General features: G+C 56.4%; 1 protein-coding gene across 1 annotated transcript in view; it reads left to right on the forward strand.

The window, feature by feature from the left end:
• Nucleotides 1-21,940, forward strand: part of trrap (transformation/transcription domain-associated protein) — a 36,872-nt gene that overhangs the window by 444 nt on the left and 14,488 nt on the right. The window contains exons 2-47 of the mRNA XM_030097509.1: nt 77-254; nt 1,279-1,328; nt 1,556-1,666; nt 1,790-1,894; nt 2,073-2,156; nt 2,229-2,285; nt 2,388-2,513; nt 2,808-2,885; nt 3,013-3,101; nt 3,255-3,351; nt 3,462-3,600; nt 3,969-4,047; nt 4,550-4,784; nt 4,865-5,207; nt 5,290-5,387; nt 5,471-5,665; nt 5,752-5,943; nt 6,023-6,188; nt 6,281-6,537; nt 6,636-6,836; nt 8,167-8,318; nt 9,745-9,944; nt 10,028-10,245; nt 10,323-10,520; nt 10,593-10,853; nt 10,930-11,091; nt 11,174-11,270; nt 11,356-11,477; nt 12,310-12,480; nt 12,555-12,623; nt 13,638-13,757; nt 13,841-13,960; nt 14,057-14,221; nt 14,312-14,493; nt 14,583-14,781; nt 16,186-16,314; nt 16,609-16,875; nt 16,957-17,163; nt 18,218-18,376; nt 18,457-18,597; nt 18,671-18,781; nt 18,867-19,013; nt 20,396-20,609; nt 20,705-20,833; nt 21,380-21,529; nt 21,620-21,819. Coding sequence (XP_029953369.1) covers nt 155-254; nt 1,279-1,328; nt 1,556-1,666; nt 1,790-1,894; nt 2,073-2,156; nt 2,229-2,285; nt 2,388-2,513; nt 2,808-2,885; nt 3,013-3,101; nt 3,255-3,351; nt 3,462-3,600; nt 3,969-4,047; nt 4,550-4,784; nt 4,865-5,207; nt 5,290-5,387; nt 5,471-5,665; nt 5,752-5,943; nt 6,023-6,188; nt 6,281-6,537; nt 6,636-6,836; nt 8,167-8,318; nt 9,745-9,944; nt 10,028-10,245; nt 10,323-10,520; nt 10,593-10,853; nt 10,930-11,091; nt 11,174-11,270; nt 11,356-11,477; nt 12,310-12,480; nt 12,555-12,623; nt 13,638-13,757; nt 13,841-13,960; nt 14,057-14,221; nt 14,312-14,493; nt 14,583-14,781; nt 16,186-16,314; nt 16,609-16,875; nt 16,957-17,163; nt 18,218-18,376; nt 18,457-18,597; nt 18,671-18,781; nt 18,867-19,013; nt 20,396-20,609; nt 20,705-20,833; nt 21,380-21,529; nt 21,620-21,819 — 7,092 coding nt within the window. The 5' untranslated portion in view covers nt 77-154. The remainder of the gene's footprint in view (nt 1-76; nt 255-1,278; nt 1,329-1,555; nt 1,667-1,789; nt 1,895-2,072; nt 2,157-2,228; nt 2,286-2,387; nt 2,514-2,807; nt 2,886-3,012; nt 3,102-3,254; nt 3,352-3,461; nt 3,601-3,968; nt 4,048-4,549; nt 4,785-4,864; nt 5,208-5,289; nt 5,388-5,470; nt 5,666-5,751; nt 5,944-6,022; nt 6,189-6,280; nt 6,538-6,635; nt 6,837-8,166; nt 8,319-9,744; nt 9,945-10,027; nt 10,246-10,322; nt 10,521-10,592; nt 10,854-10,929; nt 11,092-11,173; nt 11,271-11,355; nt 11,478-12,309; nt 12,481-12,554; nt 12,624-13,637; nt 13,758-13,840; nt 13,961-14,056; nt 14,222-14,311; nt 14,494-14,582; nt 14,782-16,185; nt 16,315-16,608; nt 16,876-16,956; nt 17,164-18,217; nt 18,377-18,456; nt 18,598-18,670; nt 18,782-18,866; nt 19,014-20,395; nt 20,610-20,704; nt 20,834-21,379; nt 21,530-21,619; nt 21,820-21,940) is intronic.

Consider the following 21,940-nt stretch of genomic DNA (forward strand, 5'->3'; position numbering starts at 1 on the left):
CCTGCCACCGGTTTGTTTATGGAAATAAAAAACTTTTCTGTTTCACTCATGCTGCTTCTCGCCCTCGTCTGTGCAGCCTGCATGGCACCGCAGTGACCAGGCGGATCAGTGGAGACTGCAGCCCGGTCGGCCCCCCTCCCTCCCGGCGGCCGCCATGGCCTTCGTACCCACGTCCAGCCCCACCGTGGTGGACCAGACCACCCTCATGAAGAAGTACCTGCAGTTCGTGGCGGCGCTCACGGACACGAACACACGTATGTTCTCATCCTGCGCTCATCAGTCAGATGATTGTATACATCGCCGCATTAGAAGTTTATTTACTGAGGTTTTTCTTTCATATTGAGATCAGAAATAACAGCATAATGATTTGTGGGTGTATATTAGTAGAATTTTTGCGATATTTTCTGCCACATAATATCTGCATAACCTTAAAATCTGATCTAGGGATCATAAGTAGTAGTGCTTATTTTTCGTGAGACCGTCTGGGGAAAACTTGTTATTACTTTGAGTACATTTAACCTGCTGCATGTGAGTGTGTGTTGTTTTTAATACATTTTTACTCCCACACAAGCATCATTACTTCTTAGATACTGTTTACTTTTTGTCACCTCTGATTAAGGAACATGACCCATGAGTTTCATGCTGATCCAGACGGCTTCATCCACATCGATGCAGTCTGAGTGTAGTGAAGAATAAGTTTCACATGCCCTTGTTCAATCTTTAAAGTCTCTAAAACGGATTCAGTTGTAATGAACAAAGTCAGTGCTGTACCCAGCAGAATGCCAGTTAGTTTTCTGTATTGGCATTTGTTGTGTGTAAGTTGTCACTGCAGGATGAGCAGGTAGATCCTAATTAACAATAGATTTATTCTGAATTAATTGACAGTGCAGTCAGTTTTAACAGGTGGATTTCTGGATTAACTACAAAATCAGAAATGGTTTAAAAGCTTATGTAAACCAGATGTATGATTGCACCTGGTGTTTTAATATTTATCTGTTAAATTGAGTTGAGACATGTGTGCAGTGTGGGGCGATGTGATGAGAGCGATATGCTTTAGTCCAGTCTAAGGTACCCGTGTGTATGTGTGTGTGTATGTGTGTGTGTGAGTGAGAGAATGTGACTGAGTGTGTTTCACGATGTACCTTTTGATCAATCTGGACGCTGAAAGTGAAACTGATAAGATCTGAGCGCCCCTGCTGAGCACATGGAGAGTTCTCCCCGGAGTGAGAGTGATTAGCGAGAGTGATTAATGGTGACGCTCCGTCCTTCAACTTCCAGCTGATGAAACCAAACTCAAGATGATGCAGGAGGTCAGCGAGAACTTCGAGGTGAGTTTGATGAATGTTTTCGTCTTTTGATGAAGTGGATTCATTTTTAGTGTCTCAGCAGGTGGATTGTGATGAATATAAGAAGACTGGGATTGAGTTTTTTTTTTTTTTTGTTCTAACCTTTCTGATATTTCAACGTTTGCATGCAGAAACGGATCCAGACTTGATTTAAAATGTTTGACGATGCCAATCTGCTTTGTTGCGCCTCGGTCTTTTGTGGATTTCAGAATGTGACGTCTTCGCCTCAATACTCCACCTTCCTGGAGCACATCATCCCTCGCTTCCTCACCTTCCTCAAGGACGGGGAGGTGCAGTTTCTTCAGGAGAAACCCACACAGGTATGTGGACCAGGTTTTCCTCTGACTGGCCCGGAGCATCCGTGTTTCTCACTGGAAATGAATCGATTCGACTTCCACAGCTGCTTCATAGACTGATATTTATTCATTCATTCGTTCACTCAGCAACTGCGGAAGCTCGTCCTTGAAATCATCCACCGCATTCCCACAAACGAGCACCTTCGTCCGCACACCAAGAACATCCTGGCGCTGATGTTCTGCTTCCTGGAGGTACTCACATCTGCAACAGAATGTTTGTCAGTATTAAGATGTTTTGGGGAACAAGTCAGTCGCCAAACATACTGAAATATAATCAAATCCAACTTAAACAAGTTAGATGAAGGATTTTCTCTGCACATATAGCATGTATGCAGGAGATGGTCTCACACATTCTCTTCTTCTTTTGCAGATTGAAAGTGAGGAAAATGTGCTGATATGCCTGCGAATCATTATTGAGCTGCATAAGCAGTTCCGGCCGCCGATCTCTCAGGAGGTGAGTCAGACTGAACGGCCGTATGGACGAGTGTCTTCAGGACGCCGTTTGTAATCGTGTCTTTCTCCTCAGATTCACCACTTCCTGGACTTTGTGAAGCAGATTTATAAAGACCTTCCTAAAGTTGTGGTGCGTGAAGTTTATCATTTTTCCTCAAGAGATTTTGAATTAAGTTTCCAACGTTTTATTTATTTATTTATTTATTTTAATTTTCCCTGTTTTCCCCCACAGGCGAGGTACTTTGAGAACCCGCAGGTGATAGCAGAGAACACGGTTCCCTCTCCAGAGATGGTGGGGATGATCACGTCCGTGCTGGTGAAGACGGCGCCCGAGAGGGAGGACAGCGAGACGCGAACCGTGAGTCTTCAATCTGCAGTGCAGCCCGTGACCACAGGGTGGCAGTAGAGCGCCGCTGTGCAGGACAGTGATCAGTGGAGGTTTAAAAACAGTGACAGAAATAGAAAATGCATCAGGAGATCTGCAGAATAAAGCCGCTGTAATTACTGCAGTTGTGAGAACCACAGAGAGCCGAGCGTTTAGATGTCAATCTCTTCTCTATTCAGCAGGAATAAATCTCGTGCGGATGTTTTTTTTTTTGTATCCGGCACTTGGATCATTTACTCCCATTGTTGTGTTGTTTGTCGTCTGAAGCACACCATCATCCCCCGAGGGTCCCTGTCTCTCAAGGTGCTGGCGGAGCTGCCCATCATCGTGGTGCTGATGTATCAGGTGAGCGCCGAGCTTCGCGGCGGATGTGTGTTCATCGCGCCGAGCCGTGTTTCACGCAGGAGAAGAAGTCTAGGAATGGTCCGAAGACCTCTGATGAGTGGTGTGTCTGCTCCTCTCCTCTCCTCAGCTGTACAAGCTGAACATCCACAACGTGGTGTCGGAGTTCGTCCCCCTCATCATGAACACCATCATGCTGCAGGTGTCTCCGGCGGCCAGGTAAACTCCTCCTCCTCCTCCTCTGATGGTTGTCTAACGAGTCGCCTGTGTAGACGCAGAGCTTCAGCCTCTGAAACCGCCGCTAACGCAGCTACGCAACACCATGAAAGTGTTGGGAATAAATGGCTTCTGTGTAAAACGTTTCCTTTGCAGGCAACACAAGCTCTACAACAAGGAGCTGTACGCAGACTTCATCGCTGCGCAGATCAAGACGCTGTCGTTCCTGGCCTACATCATCCGGATCTACCAGGTTTTGTTGCTTTAAGATGCTCTGAAGCCCTCAGATGAATAAAAACAGGGATAATAATGATGGTGCGCGATGTTTTGTGTGTGTGTGTGTGTGTGTGTCGCTGCCGTCAGGACCTGGTGGGGAAATACTCCCAGCAGATGGTGAAGGGCATGCTGCAGCTGCTGTCCAACTGCCCCTCCGAGACGGCCCACCTCCGCAAGGAGCTGCTCATCGCGGCCAAGCACATCCTGACCACCGACCTGCGCAGCCGTACGCGCACACACACACACACACACACACACACACTCAGAGTGAAGCTGTTTGTGCTTCAGCAGCCTGGCCTGCTGCCAAGGCGCTCTTCAGCTTCCACGCCTCGCTCCGGTGGAATTACAGTTTCATTTGTCGTCAAAGTGTCAACAGAGCCCGACTGAAATGGACGGACAGCTCAGCGTCCAGCAGTGAAACCTTCAGACTATGATACACATTCTGAATGATTTAGTTTAGTTTTTTTCTTCTTCAACAGCTAACAGGAATTTGGAGCTCTGTAGTTCCTCAAAGAGCAACAGAAATGTTACTACAGCTCTGTATATGATGTGTTTTTCCAGTTTTTAACCTTCTCCTGCACCGTGTTGTTCCAGAGTTCATTCCTTGCATGGACAAACTCTTCGACGAGTCCATCCTGATTGGCTCTGGCTACACGGCTCGAGAGACGCTCCGGTAAGTCCTCTGTATGTGCGGCGCCGTCTCCCTCTCACGGATGATTTCTCAGCCAGGTGCGCGTCGAGTGTCTCGGCATATTAATCAGGCGCGGCGGAAACTCCCGGGAAGGCCGGCCGCGGGCGCCGCCGCCGCGCTGATCGCACTGTCAAGCTGTCATGTACGCCGTCGCCTCCACGCTGCTCCCGAAGTTCGATCGCTAAACCTCCTTGACCCCCCCTCACTTGCCAAGCGGGCTCACCTCATCAGCAGAGGAGCTGTCGTTTTGCATTAGCGCGACGCGGGAAACCGGCGGCGGGATGAAACCTGGCAGGACTATCAGTGTCACTCATTAACTCACCTTCTCTCTCTCCTTCGTTCCTGAGCTGCTTTCCATATCTGAAGCTTCTCCAGCCTGCAGAATCCTCGATCACCACTTGTTGTGTCGTCCTTTCACGTTTCACAACTTGTCCGGTGTTTTCTCCGCGGTCATGCGGCGTCCTGTGTCCGTCTCGCCCTCCAGGCCGCTGGCCTACAGCACGCTGGCCGACCTGGTGCACCACGTCCGCCAGAACCTGCCGCTGACGGACCTGTCGCTCGCCGTGCAGCTCTTCGCCAAGAACATCGACGACGAGTCGCTGCCCAGCAACATCCAGACCATGTCCTGCAAGCTGCTGCTCAACCTGGTGGACTGCATCCGCTCCAAGTCGGAGCAGGAGAACGGCAACGGGCGCGACATCCTGATGAGGATGCTGGAGGTCGGCGGCGTCGGCGCAACGCCGGATTGACGGAAACGGCCGCAGAGCTCCCTAACCGTCCGTCTGTCTCCTGGAATCAGGTGTTCGTGCTGAAGTTCCACACCATCGCGCGCTACCAGCTCGTCTCCATCTTCAAGAAGTGCAAGCCCCAGTCGGAGATGGGCGTGGTGGACCCGGGGGTGCTGCCCGGGGTGCCGGCCACGCCCACGCCGTCCACCACCCCGGCCATCCTGCCGCCCGCCCCGCCCACGCCCGTGGCGGCCGCGCCGCCGCCCCAGCCGCCGACCACGCCGTTCGACCGGCCCGGCGACAAGGAGGACAAGCAGACCTTCCAGGTGTCGGACTGCCGCAGTCTGGTGAAGACGCTGGTGTGCGGCGTGAAGACCATCACCTGGGGCATCACGTCCTGCAAGGCCCCCGGGGGTAGGAGGACCCGGAGAGGGGCGGGCGCCGCGGGTTTACCCTCTGTCAGAATGTGTAATTCTCTCTTTTTTCTTCTCTGCAGAGGCTCAGTTCATTCCTAACAAGCAGCTTCAGCCGAAAGAGACTCAGATCTACATCAAGCTGGTGAAATACGCCATGCAGGCCCTGGACATCTACCAGGTACCAGACCAGAGCAGCAGGACGGCCCGTCGCGCCTGGAAATCTTCAGATTCTGATGACTGTCTCTGGTGTCTCCCGTCCAGGTTCAGGTCGCCAACAACCAGCAGACGTACATCCGGGTGGCCAACTGCCAGACGGTGCGCATGAAGGAGGAGAAGGAGGTGCTGGAGCACTTCGCCGGGGTCTTCACCATGATGAACCCGCTCACCTTCAAGGAGATCTTCCAGACCACCGTGCCCTACATGGTGGAGAGGATCTCCAAGAACTACGCCCTGCAGGTGGAGCCACACACCGATGCCCCGCGTCTCAGCTTCAGCACGGGAAGGATTTCTGTCGTAATTCATTCTTCTGTTTTTAATCGCAGATCGTGGCCAACTCCTTCCTGGCCAACCTGTCTACCTCGGCGCTGTTCGCCACCATCCTGGTGGAGTATCTCCTGGAGCGGCTTCCCGAGATGGGCTCCAACGTGGAGCTCTCCAACCTCTACCTCAAGCTCTTCAAGCTGGTGTTCGGCTCGGTGTCGCTGTTTGCTGCCGAGAACGAGCAGATGCTGAAGGTGCGGCGGCGTCTCGCTGTCGTCTGTGAAACGGTGAATCTCCGTCAGTTCTTCACCGCTCTGCTCCTCCTCCCTCCAGCCTCACCTCCACAAGATCGTGAACAGCTCCATGGAGCTGGCCCAGTCTGCCAAAGAGCCCTACAACTACTTCCTCCTGCTGCGGGCGCTCTTCCGCTCCATCGGCGGCGGCAGCCACGACCTGCTGTACCAGGAGTTCCTCCCTCTGCTCCCCAACCTGCTGCAGGGTGAGACCCGGTGGGCTCGGTTGCGTTTCCGCCCAGGTGGGTTTTGTTCTAACTGGTTCTGGTCCCCCCCCCCCCCCCCCCCCCGCCCCCAGGCCTGAACATGCTGCAGAGCGGCCTCCACAAGCAGCACATGAAGGACCTGTTCGTGGAGCTGTGCCTGACGGTGCCGGTGCGCCTCAGCTCGCTGCTGCCCTACCTGCCCATGCTGATGGACCCGCTGGTCTCCGCCCTCAACGGCTCGCAGACGCTGGTCAGCCAGGGCCTGCGCACGCTGGAGCTGTGCGTGGACAACCTGCAGCCCGACTTCCTGTACGACCACATCCAGCCCGTCCGGGCCGAGCTGATGCAGGTGGGGGTCTGGGCGCCGCCCCCTGGTGGTTCGCGTGGGGCACTACTGCCACTGCGTTCAGCAGATTTTTCAGTATCGAGTGTTTTCTCCTCGTCCAGGCGCTGTGGCGCACCCTCCGCAACCCGGCGGAGAGCATCTCCCACGTGGCGTACCGCGTGCTGGGCAAGTTCGGCGGCAGCAACCGGAAGATGCTGAAGGAGTCGCAGCGGCTGCACTACGTGGTGACGGAGGTCCAGGGGCCCAGCATCAAGGCCGAGTTCACCGACTGCAAGGCCTCCATACAGCTGCCCATGGAGAAGGTGGGCTGCTCCGCCGGCTCCTCGCGCTGCCGGAGGGAAAGTTTTCAGTCTCAGACCAGGCGCTCCACTCTTTCTGGACCTCATTGCCTTTTTTTAATCCAGTTTGAGAAAGAGAGGATTGAAGGTAAAAGAGCGAGATATTCCTCATTATTGTTCTCCTCTGAGAGCAATGCGTCTCTGTCACAGGCCTGGAGAAAGTTAGAGGAGGTGTGTGTGTGTGTGTGTGTGTGTGTGTGTGTGTGTGTGTCCTCCAGGTAATTAAATTCATCTCTTGTTTCTCTTTCTCCTCATCCCCAGTCAGTAATCATCAATCTAGTGTGGGCCGCCATGACGGCATTATTTACTCTCACTAATGGCTCCTCGCTCTTCTTGGCTATCAGTCTGTGTGTGTTTGCCATCATCATGGGTATAGGCGACACACACACACACACTCACTCACTCGCACAGCTCTGGCGGCTGGTGATGCCGCCATACGGTTAGTTGGCACATTAAGGAAGAAGTACTGCGAGGTAGACTGAGAGATCAAATCACAGGGAGGTGCAGAAACTCTGGGCTTCAGCTGCTTCTCTCTGAATTCCTTCTGCCTTTCAAGCTCTTTTCCAATTCTCCTTTACACTTTTTCAAATCATTTTTTTTCCCCTGGCCGCTTCAGAAAAGTAGACCTGTACGTCTGTACTCCCAGAAAGCTGCAGGATAAAGTCTGTTTGCTTTGAAGTTTACATTCAAAATATTGGGAATCCTATTTATAGCCCTGCGGACCGCCGGCTCTCTGCATGTAAATTCAGCCGAGGCGCCTCGACTCAGAGCCTCCAGTGTGCTTCGGGTGGGAGAATAAACACTAATGCTGCTCTCCTTCAGAAGTTGTCCAAGCTGCATGTGTCACGTTGTCATGATCATGAAACGGTTCGGACGGGCCGGACTGGGAGCTCCTCGATAAGCCTTATCTCGACAGAAACGTCCCGATATCCTTCTGCTCCGCTATTCAATTACGCCGTGTCCTCGCTTCCCCCCAGCCTCCCTCCGGTTTAGCATTATTTCTCATTTCCTTTCTCTTTCTGAGTGACATTAATTGGTTCATTTTCTCCCTTTCGAGCGCCCGGCTGGTGTGGCTCGTCGGCTAATAATGTAGGAATGATAATGACCTTTCCCTGGCCGGACGGCTCCTCGCCCTCCTCCTACCATGTACCCCCCCCCCCCGCATGTTCGGTCTACCTCTTCCTCTTAATAATGTAGGACTATTGGCGTTTGCGTCATCAGAATGTGTCGTTTGAAGGATTTTTAAGTAAAGTGTGTGTGTTTTGTGTGTGTGTGTGTGCCGCTTCCGCCCCAGGCCATCGAGACGGCGCTGGACTGCCTGAAGAGCGCCAACACGGAGCCGTACTACCGGCGGCAGGCCTGGGAGGTCATCAAGTGTTTCCTGGTGGCCATGACCAGCCTGGACGACAACAAGCACGCCCTCTACCAGCTGCTGTCCCACCCCAAGTGAGCCGCCGCCGCCGCGCCGCGCCACGCCACGCCTCCGTGTCGCCGCTGCTTTCTGACTGTCGATGCTGAATTTATTGCTCAGTGTCGGTTAAGGAGCCGTTTTTCCTCGCTCAGTGGATTCTTCTGTTTGGGATAAACATATCTTCCATGCCTGACAGACTTTGGGTTTCACGGTGTCGGCTGCAGTAGATTTCCAGTCTAATTGGCGCCGGGGTTTTCCATTGTTCTGCGAGCTGTTTTTCTTAGATGGAAGGTTTTTGGTGTGTGTTCTCCGGGTGTAGCCTCCCCGTGTGAATCAGGAATTATTCCTAAACAGCGATGCGTCAGTTTCTCCCCTTTAGCGTAAAACCTGTTAACTTTTCCCTCTCGAGCAACAAGTGTTCATAAAGTTAGAATATTACAGAATTCCTGCAGCAGTCTGTCATGTAATGCTTGTTTTCTGGTTTAATGAACGCCCTCGGAGGAGTTGCTCTTCGAACACGACGTTAAAGCTGAAATTTTCTGATGCTTTTCGCTGTCCTGTCTCGGCTTTTGTCTGTGGAGCTGCAAACCACCGGCCCTCCTCCGTTCGCCCCTCCTCCGTTCGCCCCTCTCCTCGTCTCCCTTTCTGACCTCCTTACTCGCTCTTCCCCGTTAAGACGCCACACCTGCGCCTCCATCATCCTCCATCCTCATCACTTTCCTCTGGAGAGCGCGGGGATCAGTAATGACACATTTGGCGCTCCGCCCCCCCGCTGGGCCTGTTCCTGTCAGGTGGAGCTGAGGCGGGTGGGCGGGGCCGGGTTCGTCACATTACCGTCATTGATCCCCGGGCAGAAGCTAATCGACTCTGCCCCCGTCTGTTAGTGCGGCGCCATGCCGCCGTCATTACCGTGCGAGACGCGCACACACCCCGGTGCGTGTGTGTGTGCTCGGGGATAATGAAGTGTGTCGGTGACGATCAAGAGGGGACGGCACTTCACTCCTCCTCAGACGTCTTGATTTGTGACGTCTCTCTTAAAAAAACAAAGAGAGAAAAAAACTATTTTATTTTTCTTTCTCTCTTTGCCTCAAAAACTAGAGAATAAAAGCTCTGAGCTCTTATTCTGTAAACCACGCCGCTCGCCGGTTTCTCTCCTCCTCCTCCTCCTCCAGAGAGTGGTTTTTTAAACGCCAATAATAAAATGAAGCGATCCGTCAGGCGTGTGGCGTTATAAAACACAAACTCAAGCACGGAGAAAACAGCTGCTGGATCGCTTCGCGGCCCGCCTGCCTCCAGCCGCAGTAAATAACCAGAACGCCAGCAGGCGGCGGCGGCGGCGGTGGCGGAGGAACGTTTGATGACAGGAAATGGGCCACGATATTTACACCTGCGGTTTCAGCGCCTTGGTTTTGTCGGCGCTGTCCTTGTTAATCCGCCCGGCTCTCTGTTCTGCTCCGCCAGCTTCACGGAGAAGTGGATCCCCAGCGTCATCATTTCCCACCGCTACAAGGCTCAGGACACGCCGGCGCGCCGGACCTTCGAGCAGGCGCTGACCGGCGCCTTCATGTCCGCCGTCATCAAGGACCTGCGGCCCAGCGCGCTGCCCTTCGTGGCCAGCCTCATCCGCCACTACACCATGGTGGCCGTGGCGCAGCAGTGCGGTGAGCGCGCCGGAGCCCTCCTGTCCCCATGGCGGCGTTTAAATGACACGAGATTTAACGTGCGCCGTGTGGTTCGGTCCCAGGTCCCTTCCTGCTGCCGTGCTACCAGCTGGGCAGCCAGCCCAGCACCGCCATGTTCCACAGCGAGGAGAACGGCTCCAAGGGCATGGACCCGCTGGTGCTGATCGACGCCATCGCCATCTGCATGGCGTACGAGGAGAAGGAGCTGTGCAAGATCGGCGAGGTGGCGCTGGCGGTCATCTTCGACGTGGCCAGCATCATCCTGGGCTCCAAGGAGCGGGTGAGGCACCGCAGGAAGCAACTTTTTGGCCGAGGCGTTGAGTTTCTGAGCAGGATCTTTCTTCACCGCCTCCCCAGGCGTGCCAGCTGCCCCTGTTCTCCTACATCGTGGAGCGCCTGTGCGCCTGCTGCTACGAGCAGGCCTGGTACGCCAAGCTGGGCGGCGTGGTGTCCATCAAGTTCCTGATGGAGCGGCTGCCGCTCATCTGGGTGCTGCAGAACCAGCTCACCTTCCTCAAGGCGCTGCTGTTCGTCATGATGGACCTGACCGGAGAGGTGAGGAAGGATCCGCTCACACGGTTCGTTCTGACGTTTCGCTCCTTCATCGACGCGCCGACGTTCCCGCAGGTGTCGAACGGAGCGGTCGCCATGGCGAAGACCACCCTGGAGCAGCTGCTGGTGCGCTGCGCCACGCCGCTGAAGGACGAGGAGAAGACGGACGAGCTGCAGGCCGCCCACGATAAGTCCTTCCACATGGTGACGCACGACCTGGTGCGGGAGGTCACCTCGCCCAACTCCACCGTCCGCAAGCAGGCCATGCACTCGCTGCAGGTGCTGGCCCAGGTCACCGGCAAGAGCGTGACGGTCATCATGGAGCCGCACAAGGAGGTGACGGTTTCTGCTTCTTCAGCCCGGCTCAGCTTTTTGGTTCAGGATCGCTCACTTCATCTTTTTCTTCTCTCAGGTTTTGCAAGACATGGTTCCTCCCAAGAAGCACCTGCTGCGCCACCAGCCTGCCAACGCCCAGATCGGCCTGATGGAGGGCAACACCTTCTGCACCACCCTGCAGCCCCGCCTCTTCACCATGGACCTCAACGTCATGGAGCACAAGGTCTTCTACACTGAGGTACGCTGGGAAATGGGCGGCTCGTGTCGGAGGTGACGATCAGACTCGCCTGAACGCGCCTGAATCTGCGTTTTTCTGTCAGCTGTTGAACCTGTGCGAGGCGGAGGACGCCGCTCTGATGAAGCTGCCCTGCTACAAGAGCCTGCCCTCCCTCGTTCCTCTGCGCATCGCCGCCCTCAGTGAGAAGATCCGGCTGTTTTTAATGCGTTTCATTTGATTTCCATCAGACCGGAGTATTAATGTCCTCCTCCCTGATTACCGTAGATGCCCTGGCAGCCTGCAACTACCTGTCTCAGTCCAGAGAGAAGATCATCGCCGTTCTGTTCAAAGCTCTGAATTCCACCAACAACGAGCTGCAGGAGGCCGGCGAGGCCTGCATGAGGAAGGTCAGTCTTCTTCTTCTTCTTCTTGCCCGTCACCTGATCTGGATCTGGTTCCAGGACCCGATCGATCACGTCTTTGTTAGATCACTGCCTCTAACTGCCTCTTCCTCGGAGCCAGAGCAGGGTTTGGGACCTGCGGCCAGAACTTCTGTCTGGATTATTAGTCGGTGACCTGATCTGCTCCGTCTCTCCACCGTTCAAACCTTCCAACCTTGCCTCAGTGCCGTTATTCATCACCTTGTTTTCTCTCGTCCTCCCGCTCGTCCCCTCCTCCGTCTCCCGGCAGCATCGCTCCCGCCGCTCTCCGTTAATCCCCCCCCCCCCTCGTGGACCTCCCTCGGCTCCGCCACCCTCTCCGCTCTGCATCTGTTCATCAAAGCATCCCTCCGCTCTCGGCCTCCATCCATCTCCCCCGACTCTTTGTCCCTCTTCCTTTCTATTTCTGTCCTTAATTTTCTCCTTCAGTCCCTTTTCACTACCCTGTGATTTTTTTTTTCCTTCTTCTTCCCCATTTGCTATTTTCTGTTCTCTCCATTCTTTCATCTCTGCCCTGCCGGCGCTAATGAGCGTTGCCATGGCCGGATCGATACAGGATGGAGTGTTTGTTCTCGGTGCTGAGAGGAAAATGAATGTGGCTGCCATGCATCATCCCCCCCCCCTCCTCCTCCTCCTCCTCCTCCTCCTCCTCTGTGTGGAGGTGTGAGTGTGCGTCATGTTTCCAGCCCACCATGCCCTCGTCTGAGGAGCCTCGGTTCTCTAATGGAGACACGCTTTGCGTCCGCTGATCCCGGCGGTGGGCGGGGCTCAGCGTGTCGCTCTGCTCGCTCCGTTGCAGTTCCTGGAGGGGGCGACCATCGAGGTGGACCAGATCCACACCCACATGCGTCCGCTGCTGATGATGCTGGGCGACTACCGCAGCCTGACGCTCAACGTGGTCAACCGCCTCACCTCCGTCACCCGCCTCTTCCCCAACTCCTTCAACGACAAGTTCTGTGACCAGATGATGGTGAGAAACGTTCCTATCGCCGCATCGAACAAGTAAACTCACTCCAAGCTGAACTATTTCTCTCTCTTTCCCAGCAACACCTGCGGAAGTGGATGGAGGTTGTTGTGATCACGCACAAAGGCGGCCAGCGCAGCGACGGCAGTGTAAGTCGACCGACGGATCAGACGCAGGTTTTAATCCCCCAGCAGAGCCCGGACACGGCGGCGGGGATCCTCCGGCGGCCAGGCGGCCTGTTTTGGTTCTGTTGAGCCGGTCGGCCTGCGGAGGAGTTGCTCCTCATCGTCACATGTACCACATGAGCTGTGAGTGCCCACATTACAATCAATGATTAATTAGGCGGCGGGCAGGCGGCGGCGGGCCCAGCGCTGCGCCTCCTCATTATCTCCCCGACAGATAACCTTGTAAAGGCAAAGAAAAGGTGAAAGAGGAGAGAGAGGAGGAGGGGGAAAAAAACAAAAACCGGCTGCTGTTCCCTCATTGAAATTAGGCTAATTTCTCGTTCCCGGCGCGGGTTCATCCCGACCCGTCACAGAGCGGGCGCTTTAATTAGATGCAAATTGGCCTTTTGTCTTCGCCGCCCTCCAGATTGTGGTCTGTGTGGCCGCTGACAGCGGTGCTGGCGGTGAGGGTCCGCCCGGGGTCAGCCAGTCAATTAGCGCCGCCGTGAACACGGCGGACACGAGGGGGGCTCTGGACGACGAGGGACAGACACACACATCACACACACACACACACACAGAAATGCAGCCGTACTGTCCTGCTGACTCTCACCATTGTCTCCCGTTCTGGTGCAGCCTGCGTTGGAGGGGGTTGAGGTGAGACGGAGACGTGAGCCTGAGCCGGTGTCGTGCTGCTCGTGGTGAAGTGGCCCCGTATCTCTGTCTCCATGTGTCTGTGCTCATCCCAGCTTCTAACCTCACATGTAGCCTAGACGTGTCGTGATTCTCCCGTTCTCCTCCCGTGGCGCCGGCAGATGGGGAAAAAAAACATGGCTGCCGTTCTCTCTTCTGTCGGAGGTGGACTGCTGACCGTTGCTGATTGGACGATAATTCATCCCCGTCTCTCCCACAGTGGCCGTCCGTCCAGCTGTGTGTCAGAACCGGTCCGGGACTCTGACTCACTTCCTGCTTCCCTCTGCTGTCCGCCTCTCTTCGCAGGAGATGAAGATCTGCTCCGCCATCATCAACCTGTTCCACCTGATCCCGGCGGCGCCGCAGACGCTGGTCAAGCCCCTGCTGGAGGTGGTGATGAAGACGGAGCGGGCCATGCTCATCGAGGTCAGCGCCGCCGCCTCGCCCGCCCTCTGTCTCTCTCTCCCTCCCTCCGCCGTCTCTCCGCTCACCGGCCCGTCTCTCTCCAGGCCGGCAGTCCGTTCAGAGAGCCGCTGATCAAGTTCCTGACGCGCCACCCGTCCCAGACGGTGGAGCTGTTCATGATGGAGGCCACGCTCAACGACCCGCAGTGGAGCCGCATGTTCATGGTCAGACGGTCGCCGGGCAGCGTCGCAGTCTGGTGTTTTAGACCGTCTGCGTTGTTTCTCTAACGCGCCGCGTTTCCTGGTTGATTTCGTGAACAGAGTTTCCTGAAACACAAAGACGCCAAGCCGCTGCGGGACGTTCTGGCCTCCAACCCCAACCGCTTCGTGCCGCTGCTCGTTCCCGCCGGCGCCGCCGCCACGGTGCGCCCCGGGTCTCCGTCCACCACCACCGCCAGGCTGGACCTGCAGTTCCAGGCCATCAAGGTACCGATGCCTCCGTAAACTCTTTGGTCCGGATCAGCTCTCTGAGCCCGCCGCTGACCCCTGACCTCCTCCTCCTCGCCGTCCACACAGATCATCAGCATCATCGTGAAGAACGACGAGGGCTGGCTGGCGGGGCAGCACTCCCTGGTCAGCCAGCTGCGGCGGGTCTGGGTGAGCGAGGCCTTCCAGGAGCGCCACCGCAAAGACAACATGGCCGCCACCAACTGGAAGGAGCCCAAGCTGCTGGCCTACTGTCTGCTGAGCTACTGCAAGTACGTCGTCCCTCCGGAGCGCCGTCCGGAGCGCCGTCCGGCTGATCCCGCAGCGGTATTCTGAACTCGCCATCGTTTCTCATCAACAGGCGCAACTACTCAGAGATCGAGCTGCTGTTCCAGCTGCTGCGGGCCTTCACCGGCCGCTTCCTCTGCAACATGACCTTCCTGAAGGAGTACATGGAGGAGGACATCCCCCGCAACTACTCCATCGCCCAGAAACGCGCCCTGTTCTTCCGCTTCGTCGAGTTCAACGACCCCCACTTCAACGACGAGCTGAAGGCGAAGGTACGGCGCATCGATGAACCGCGGACCTGTAGGGGGGTGTGGCGTCAGGGAGCCGGGCCCCGGGACTTCCTGTCGGGTGTGTTTTGCAGCAGAAGTTCTGTGATGGAGTCGGGAAGGTCGGCGGTCTGGTTCTGGACCCTCCGAGGCTCGAACACACCGCTGCCTCTGTCCTCTCTACCTGACCTGCTGCTGCCAGCGTCACAGCCATTCAGCCTGCGTTTTAATTAAGCTCGCTCAGCCACGCGCGCACACACACACACACACGCACACATACACACAGACACACACACACACACTCCGCACAGCTGTAACGGGCGCAGAACCTGGCACAGAGGAGCAGCAGCACTGCTGTTAAGTACAAACGGGTCAGTGGGGAAGGCCCGCCCCGGCTCACTGGCTGCTCGCTGCCAAATGGCTGTGTGCACGAAACACACACACACACACACTGACGAGAGGCTGAAAAGTACACTTCCAAAGCCAAGGACATCCAGTGGCGTTTGCTTCTCTGGCATATGGACTCCGGGCCGGAGAGACGCGGCGGCGGCGGCGGCGGCGAGGAGCCAGCCGGCTCATTGTTCTGCTGCTCTGCTGGCAGGAGGCCCGCATTGTGGTTTCCAGCGGAGCGGAGTTTAGCCTCGTAACCAGCGGAGCTGCAGATGGGGAGAAGCACTTCGTAGTCAGCCGCTTAACCTGCTCAGTGTTTCCACGTGTTTTGACGGCCGTGCACGTTCGGCTGCATGGAGCGATGTGCTAATGGAGGAGTTGGAACATATGCTAGCCCCCCCCCCCCCCCCCCCCCGCTGATGGATTGAATCAGCTCTTCATTAATAGATGGCAGCTTCTTTGATAATAGCGGTGGTTATTCTGCGCTTCACCCACTAATCAGAGCTTCATTCACAGCCTCTGCAGGTTCCCACTGAATGCTCCTCTGTGATATTTGATTTTTTTTGTTTTTGCTTCATGTGAGCGGAGGTTATGTCAGAACAAACTGTCTCCCTCTAATCTGACGGCTCACATCATTTAAGCGAACATTATTCTGAGTCACATCTTGACATTGCTCTGCCTCGAGTCTCTTTCATCTCGCCGTTTCTTCTCTCTAATGAATCAAAGTTTGTTCCTTTGCCGTGTTCAATCAGAACGGCCTGTGTCCCGTCGGTTTTTTTCAAATAGATTTTTGGCTAGATTAGTGTTTCATCACTTAATTATACGCCACTGAGAGCTGAGAGTGTGCAGATTTTTCTTTTATGTGGCTTTTGAAAGACCCACACCAGGTGATCCGGCTGATTGGCTTCTCCTGTCGAATTTTCCTTCATCGTCTTCATGGACAGAGTTGAAAGTCACCAACTTCTGGAGGGGAGAGAATGTTTGGCGTTGACTCAGTCGGTTCTGTTTCCCGTTTTGAAGGTGCTGCAGCACATCCTGAACCCGGCCTTCCTGCACAGCTTCGAGAAGGGGGAAGGCGAGCAGCTGCTCGGGCCGCCCAACCCGGAGGGAGACAACCCCGAGAGCATCACCAGCGTCTTCATCACCAAGGTACCCATCCCGGAGAATTACCCGGTTTTTTTTTCCTGCCTTGAGCACAAAACCCCATCAGTCCTCTTCCTCCCGTCTCGCTGCATTCATCACTCCTGGTGTAAAGGTCGCGGTAAAGGTCGGCGTGTTTGTTTGTGCTGCGGCGGATCTCGTCGCTGACTCACAGCAGTCCTAATGGCTCCTCAGCATTCTGGTTAAAGCTCATTCCCTCCCTTTCTGCTCTCTAAAGAGAGTTTTATTCTGATGGGTGAAAACACGGATGAGGTTTTCAGAATCTCCCGGGTCCGCTCCCAGGTTCTGGACCCGGAGAAGCAGGCGGACCTGCTGGACTCGCTGCGGATCTGCCTGCTGCAGTTCTCCACCCTGCTGGTGGAGCACGCGCCCCACCACATCCACGACAACAACAAGTCGCGCAACAGCAAGCTGCGCCGCCTCATGACCTTCGCCTGGCCGTGCCTGCTGCCCAAGGCCTGCGTGGATCCCGCCTGCAAGTACAGCGGCCACCTGCTGCTGGCCCACATCATCGCCAAGTTCGCCATCCACAAGAAGATCGTCCTCCAGGTGAGGAGGGGAGATCAGTCACTGCCATAATCCACAGCTGCATGCATGTGACTGAGTGTGTGTGTGTGTGTGTGTGTGCAGGTGTTCCACAGTCTGCTGAAGGCTCACACCATGGAGGCCCGGGCCATCGTCCGCCAGGCCATGGCCATCCTGACGCCGGCCGTGCCGGCGCGCATGGAGGACGGCCACCAGATGCTGACCCACTGGACCCGCAAGATCATCGTGGAGGAGGGCCACACCGTGCCGCAGCTGGTCCACATCCTGCACCTCATCGTGCAGCACTTCAGGGTGATCATCCTCGTCCTCATCGTCGTCGTCGTCGTCGTGTCTCTTCTGGTCTCTCCAGTTTCCAGAAGCGTTCCGTTTACCGTCACGTTTAGCGATCGGCCCCGAAGCGTCTCGTCTCTCGGCTCCCCTTCTACGCCAAACTTTAAACACGTTGGCTCTTCTTGTCGCGCCGCTCGCCGCCCTGGCGGCGGGAGCGTCGGTCTTTTAGCAGCAGGCCGGCGTTCTCCCGGGCGCCGCCGAGCGCTCCGTCTCTCTGACAGGCTGCTCTCGCCGGGCCACATGACTAATCTAATGTAATCACATCAGCATAATTACACTGGGGAGCAGATAATGACAGACAGATGAGAGCCTGTGTGCGTGCACGTGTTTGATAAAGAAATGGAGAGATTTTGTGTGTGTGTGTTTGTGTTTGTCTGTGTGTGTGTGTGTGTGTGTGTGTGTGTGTGTGTGTGTGTGTGTGTGTGTGTGTGTGTGTGTGTGTGTGTGTGTGTGTGTGTGTGCGTGCGCACATGTGATGGACAGGGCTCCGCCGCTCCATCCACTGTAATTACCCTCGGAGTGAGAGGCTTTAATATTCTCTGACACTGACGACGGCCCTCAGATAGACGTCTCATCCCTCGCCCCTTTGTCTGCGGCGTGCTGGAGAGGCCGCCGCTCGCCTCGGGAAGCTAAGTGACTCTCGAGCGCGACACTGGAGTGTGTGAACGCTCAAGGCGAAGTGTGTGTGTGTGTCATCACGTCCTTGAGACTAACTGAGAACACGACGCCGGTTCGCCCGTCGTGATTCAGACTGAGCGCTCATTTCACCTCGGTGTGTGTTACATCCCCGAAACGCAGAGCGCAGAGAGTCAGCGGTTTGTTTTTAACTACCTCCCCACCGGATTGTTGTCATTCGGGTTGGGGGGGTGGGGGTGGGGGAAGGAAACCCGGTCTGACAGCTCGTTTCCGTTGGCAAGATAAATATGTTAATTAGCTGCTAATATGCTGACGGGATGCGTCACCGTCCAGTTTTTGACTCGGCGTCTTCCCCCCCCACCCGCCGCCGCCGCCGCAGGTCTACTATCCGGTCCGCCACCACCTGGTGCAGCACATGATCAGCGCCATGCAGCGGCTGGGCTTCACGCCCAGCGTGACCATCGAGCAGCGGAAGCTGGCGGTGGATCTGGCCGAGGTGGTGATCAAGTGGGAGCTGCAGAGAATCAAAGACCAGCAGGTAAAAAAACGGCGCTCCCACCCGTGTGTGTGTGTGTGTGTGTGTGCACAGTTAGCCTCACTCTGTTTTGGTGCCAACAGCCAGAGTCGGAGGCCGAGATGGCGCCCGGCGGTGAGGGGACGAGCGGGGCGGCCGTGAAGCGAGGGCTGTCGCTGGACGCCGCCGCCGCCGCAGGACAGGACGTGAAGAGGTTCCGCACGGCGGCCGGCGCCGCCTCCACGGTGAGCGGTTAGCGGCCGCGACGGAGCGCCGGGCTGGCCGGAAGCTCCGCTGACACGCCCCCCCTCTCCGCAGGTGTTCGGCCGCAGCCAGTCGCTGCCGGGCACGGAGACCATGCTCACCAAGCCGGTGGAGAAGCAGCACACCGACACCGTGGTCAACTTCCTCATCAGGATCGCCTGCCAGGTCAGTCCGGCGAGGGGGGGGCGGCCGCGTCGGCGCCGACGATGCTAACAGCGGTGACTCCCTCCCTCCCCCCCCCCGCCCGCAGGTGAACGACAGCACCAACGTGGCGGGCTCCCCCGGCGAGCTGCTGTCCCGCCGCTGCGTCGGCCTGATGAAGACGGCGCTGCGGCCCGACATGTGGCCGCGCGCCGAGCTCAAGCTGCAGTGGTTCGACAAGCTGCTGATGACCGTGGTGAGACGGACGGCCTGTCCACACTCTTCAAAACTTTGTTTGAATGTCGCGCTCGTCAAATGCACTGGGAGAAACGCTTATTCGTTTAGTTTCCTTTCTCATTCTGAATTTAAAAAAAAGCGGCGAGCGTTGAGTTCCGCCTGCGGCTCTCTGGGTCTGAACCCTGTTCATTCCCTCTTCTGTTATTAGGGAACGGTTTTGTATTTGAAAAAGTGCAGCAACAAAAAAAAAAAAAAAAAAAGCATTTATTTATGTGAGGAGTCAGATTGTTTGGAGTTTTCAGAAGGACGTCAGCAGGCGAACAATGGCGACCGGAATGTGGAATGCGCCGGCCCGAGCGGCGTCCCGGAGAAGTTTGTGCTCTTAAGCTCTCGGCGTTTGCTCCAGCACCTCCGAGTCCTTTGTCTGTTATCGGCAACGCGCCGAGTGAAGCGCCGGCCGCCGTAATGACAAAATAATGACGGCGGCGAGATAACGGGAGTCTATCCGGGCCGGCCCCTCTTCGTCCTCGGCTCCTCTTCCTCTCCCTCCTCTCATCTCCTCTGTTCTACCCGCCGCCTTATCGCCGCCTGTCTTCTCTCTCTCTCTCTCTCTTTCTCCTTTTATCCGTTTCTCCTCTCCTCCTCATCTCTCCGGTCTGATGTGGCGTCGCCGCTCAGACAAGGTTATCGCCGCGCGCCAGCAGGCGTCACGCTCTTCCGCCGCTCCCCTCCGGGACCCGGCGCGCCGGCCGCGCCTTTCCCCCCTGCGTCCCGACGGGCAGGGCCGCTCCGTAGGCCTCGTGCGCTTGCTCGTGCACGTGCACAGGCTCTCCTCCCAGCGGGGGCGGCGCTCTACCTGCCCCGCCGCCGCCGCCGCCACTCAGACTAATGAACAACGCTCCAAATCGGATTACCTTTTATCATCCCATTGTCCCCGAGTAGCAGTGATTAAGAGTCGGGGGAGTGGCGTGGGAGGGCGAACGAGGAACACACACACACACACACACACACACACACACACACACACACACACACACACTCACATGTGCGTGGCCTCTCGGCGCCGCTCCCGCCCTGGTAATACAGTTCCAAATCAATAGCAGCCTAATATCTGGCGGGGCCTTATCGCCGCAGTCACCTTGTTCATTAGGTGAGATTAGCGCCATGGATCTGCCCCCGATTATCCTCCCGGCCCCGCCATTGTAAACTCTGATTGCAATTTAGACAAAATTAGGACCCGACGTCGCAGATTGATTTCTTTTTTTCTTCTTTTTTTTTTTAGTTTAGTTTAGCAACATCGCAATGCCTTGTTTATGTGAGAAAAGCCTCAGTGAGGAGGAGATGGATTCCTGAATTGTAGAATTTCAGACTGACCTTTGACCCGCCTGTCGCTCCTCCCAGGAGCAGCCGGCTCAGGCCAACATCTCCAACATCTGCACCGGCCTGGAGATCCTGTGCTTCCTGCTGACGGTGCTGCAGTCGCCGGCCATCCTGGCGCACTTCAAGCCGCTGCAGCGCGGCATCGCCGCCTGCATGACCTGCGGCAACACCAAGGTGCTGCGCGCCGTGCACTCCCTGCTGTCCCGCCTCATGAGCATCTTCCCCACCGAGCCCAGTAAGCCGCCGCCGCCGCCGCCTGCCAGCTGTGCTCACAGCTCCTGGATTCACAATATTTTAAGACTTAATTGTTCTGTTCTTTCATTTCTCGAGGCACGTCGACTGTGGCGTCCAAGTATGAGGAGCTGGAGTGCCTGTACGCCGCCGTGGGAAAGGTCATCTACGAGGGGCTGACCAACTACGAAAAAGCCACCAGCAACACCAACCCCACGCAGCTGTTCGGTACAGACGTCCCTCTGACTTCTATCGAAGAAAAACCTTTCCACCTCTACTTTTTCCCAAACTGAACCTCGGGGCGTCCTCGTCCCTGTTAGCCGTTAAGCCGCTGAGTGGGCGATTAAAACGCCGGCCGATGGGCCCCGGCGCGCCGCCTGACATCTGGCCCCTTTAAACAACCCCACAGTCCGGCGGTTCGGGCGGCGCTGCTGCTGCAGCCGGCCGTCCCCGGCCAGACATTACTGCCACCGCCCAGATGTCAGTGTTTATGGAAAAGCCCGGCGTTACAGATTACGTACCGGGGGAGGCGGCTATTCCGCCGTTTGGATGTGAGATGTACGGATTTCCAAATACGGGGAGCTGAAGGTGAAAAGAGTCGTGATGCGGTTTGTCCGGAATGGCGTTAGTCGTCGATCAGAGGCTGAGAGGCGGCGCTGATCGATCTTGTTCCTGTCTGTCTGACGCTGAGGCTGGCTGCAGGTCCAGAGAGGTGTGTCTCTCACCAGATCCCGGTGTCCCGCCCCCTGAACCCCCCCTTCACGTGTCTTACAGGAACGCTGATGATCCTGAAGTCGGCCTGCAGCTACAACGCCAGCTACATCGACCGCCTCATCTCCGTCTTCATGCGCTCGCTGCAGAAGATGGTGCGGGAGCACCTGGGGCCCCAGCAGGCCAACCCGGGCGTCACCGAGACCACCACAGGTACAGCCACTGAACGGCGAGCCCGAACCGCCGACCTCCAGGCGCCGGTCTGCGGTCCACACTCAGCCTCCGGTTTCCCCGCCGCCCCAGTGACCAGCGAGCTGGTGATGCTGAGCCTGGACCTGGTGAAGACCCGGCTGTCCGTCATGAGCATGGAGATGAGGAAGAACTTCATCCAGGTCATCCTCACCTCCCTGATCGAGAAGTCGCCCGACCCCAAGATCCTGCGCGCCGTGGTGAAGATCGTGGAGGAGTGGGTGAAGAACAACTCGCCCATGGCCGCCAACCAGGTGAGAGGGGGGCGCCGCGGACGCCGGGCTGCTCCTGCTCGTAGAGTCGGAGAGGGCAAACATCTCTTTTCCACCGTCTGTTTGAGTTTCCCGCCGCCGCCCTTCGTGTCTGACTTTCATC

Source organism: Salarias fasciatus, chromosome 8 (assembly GCF_902148845.1).
Source record: "Salarias fasciatus chromosome 8, fSalaFa1.1, whole genome shotgun sequence".
Taxonomy (NCBI): domain Eukaryota; kingdom Metazoa; phylum Chordata; class Actinopteri; order Blenniiformes; family Blenniidae; genus Salarias; species Salarias fasciatus.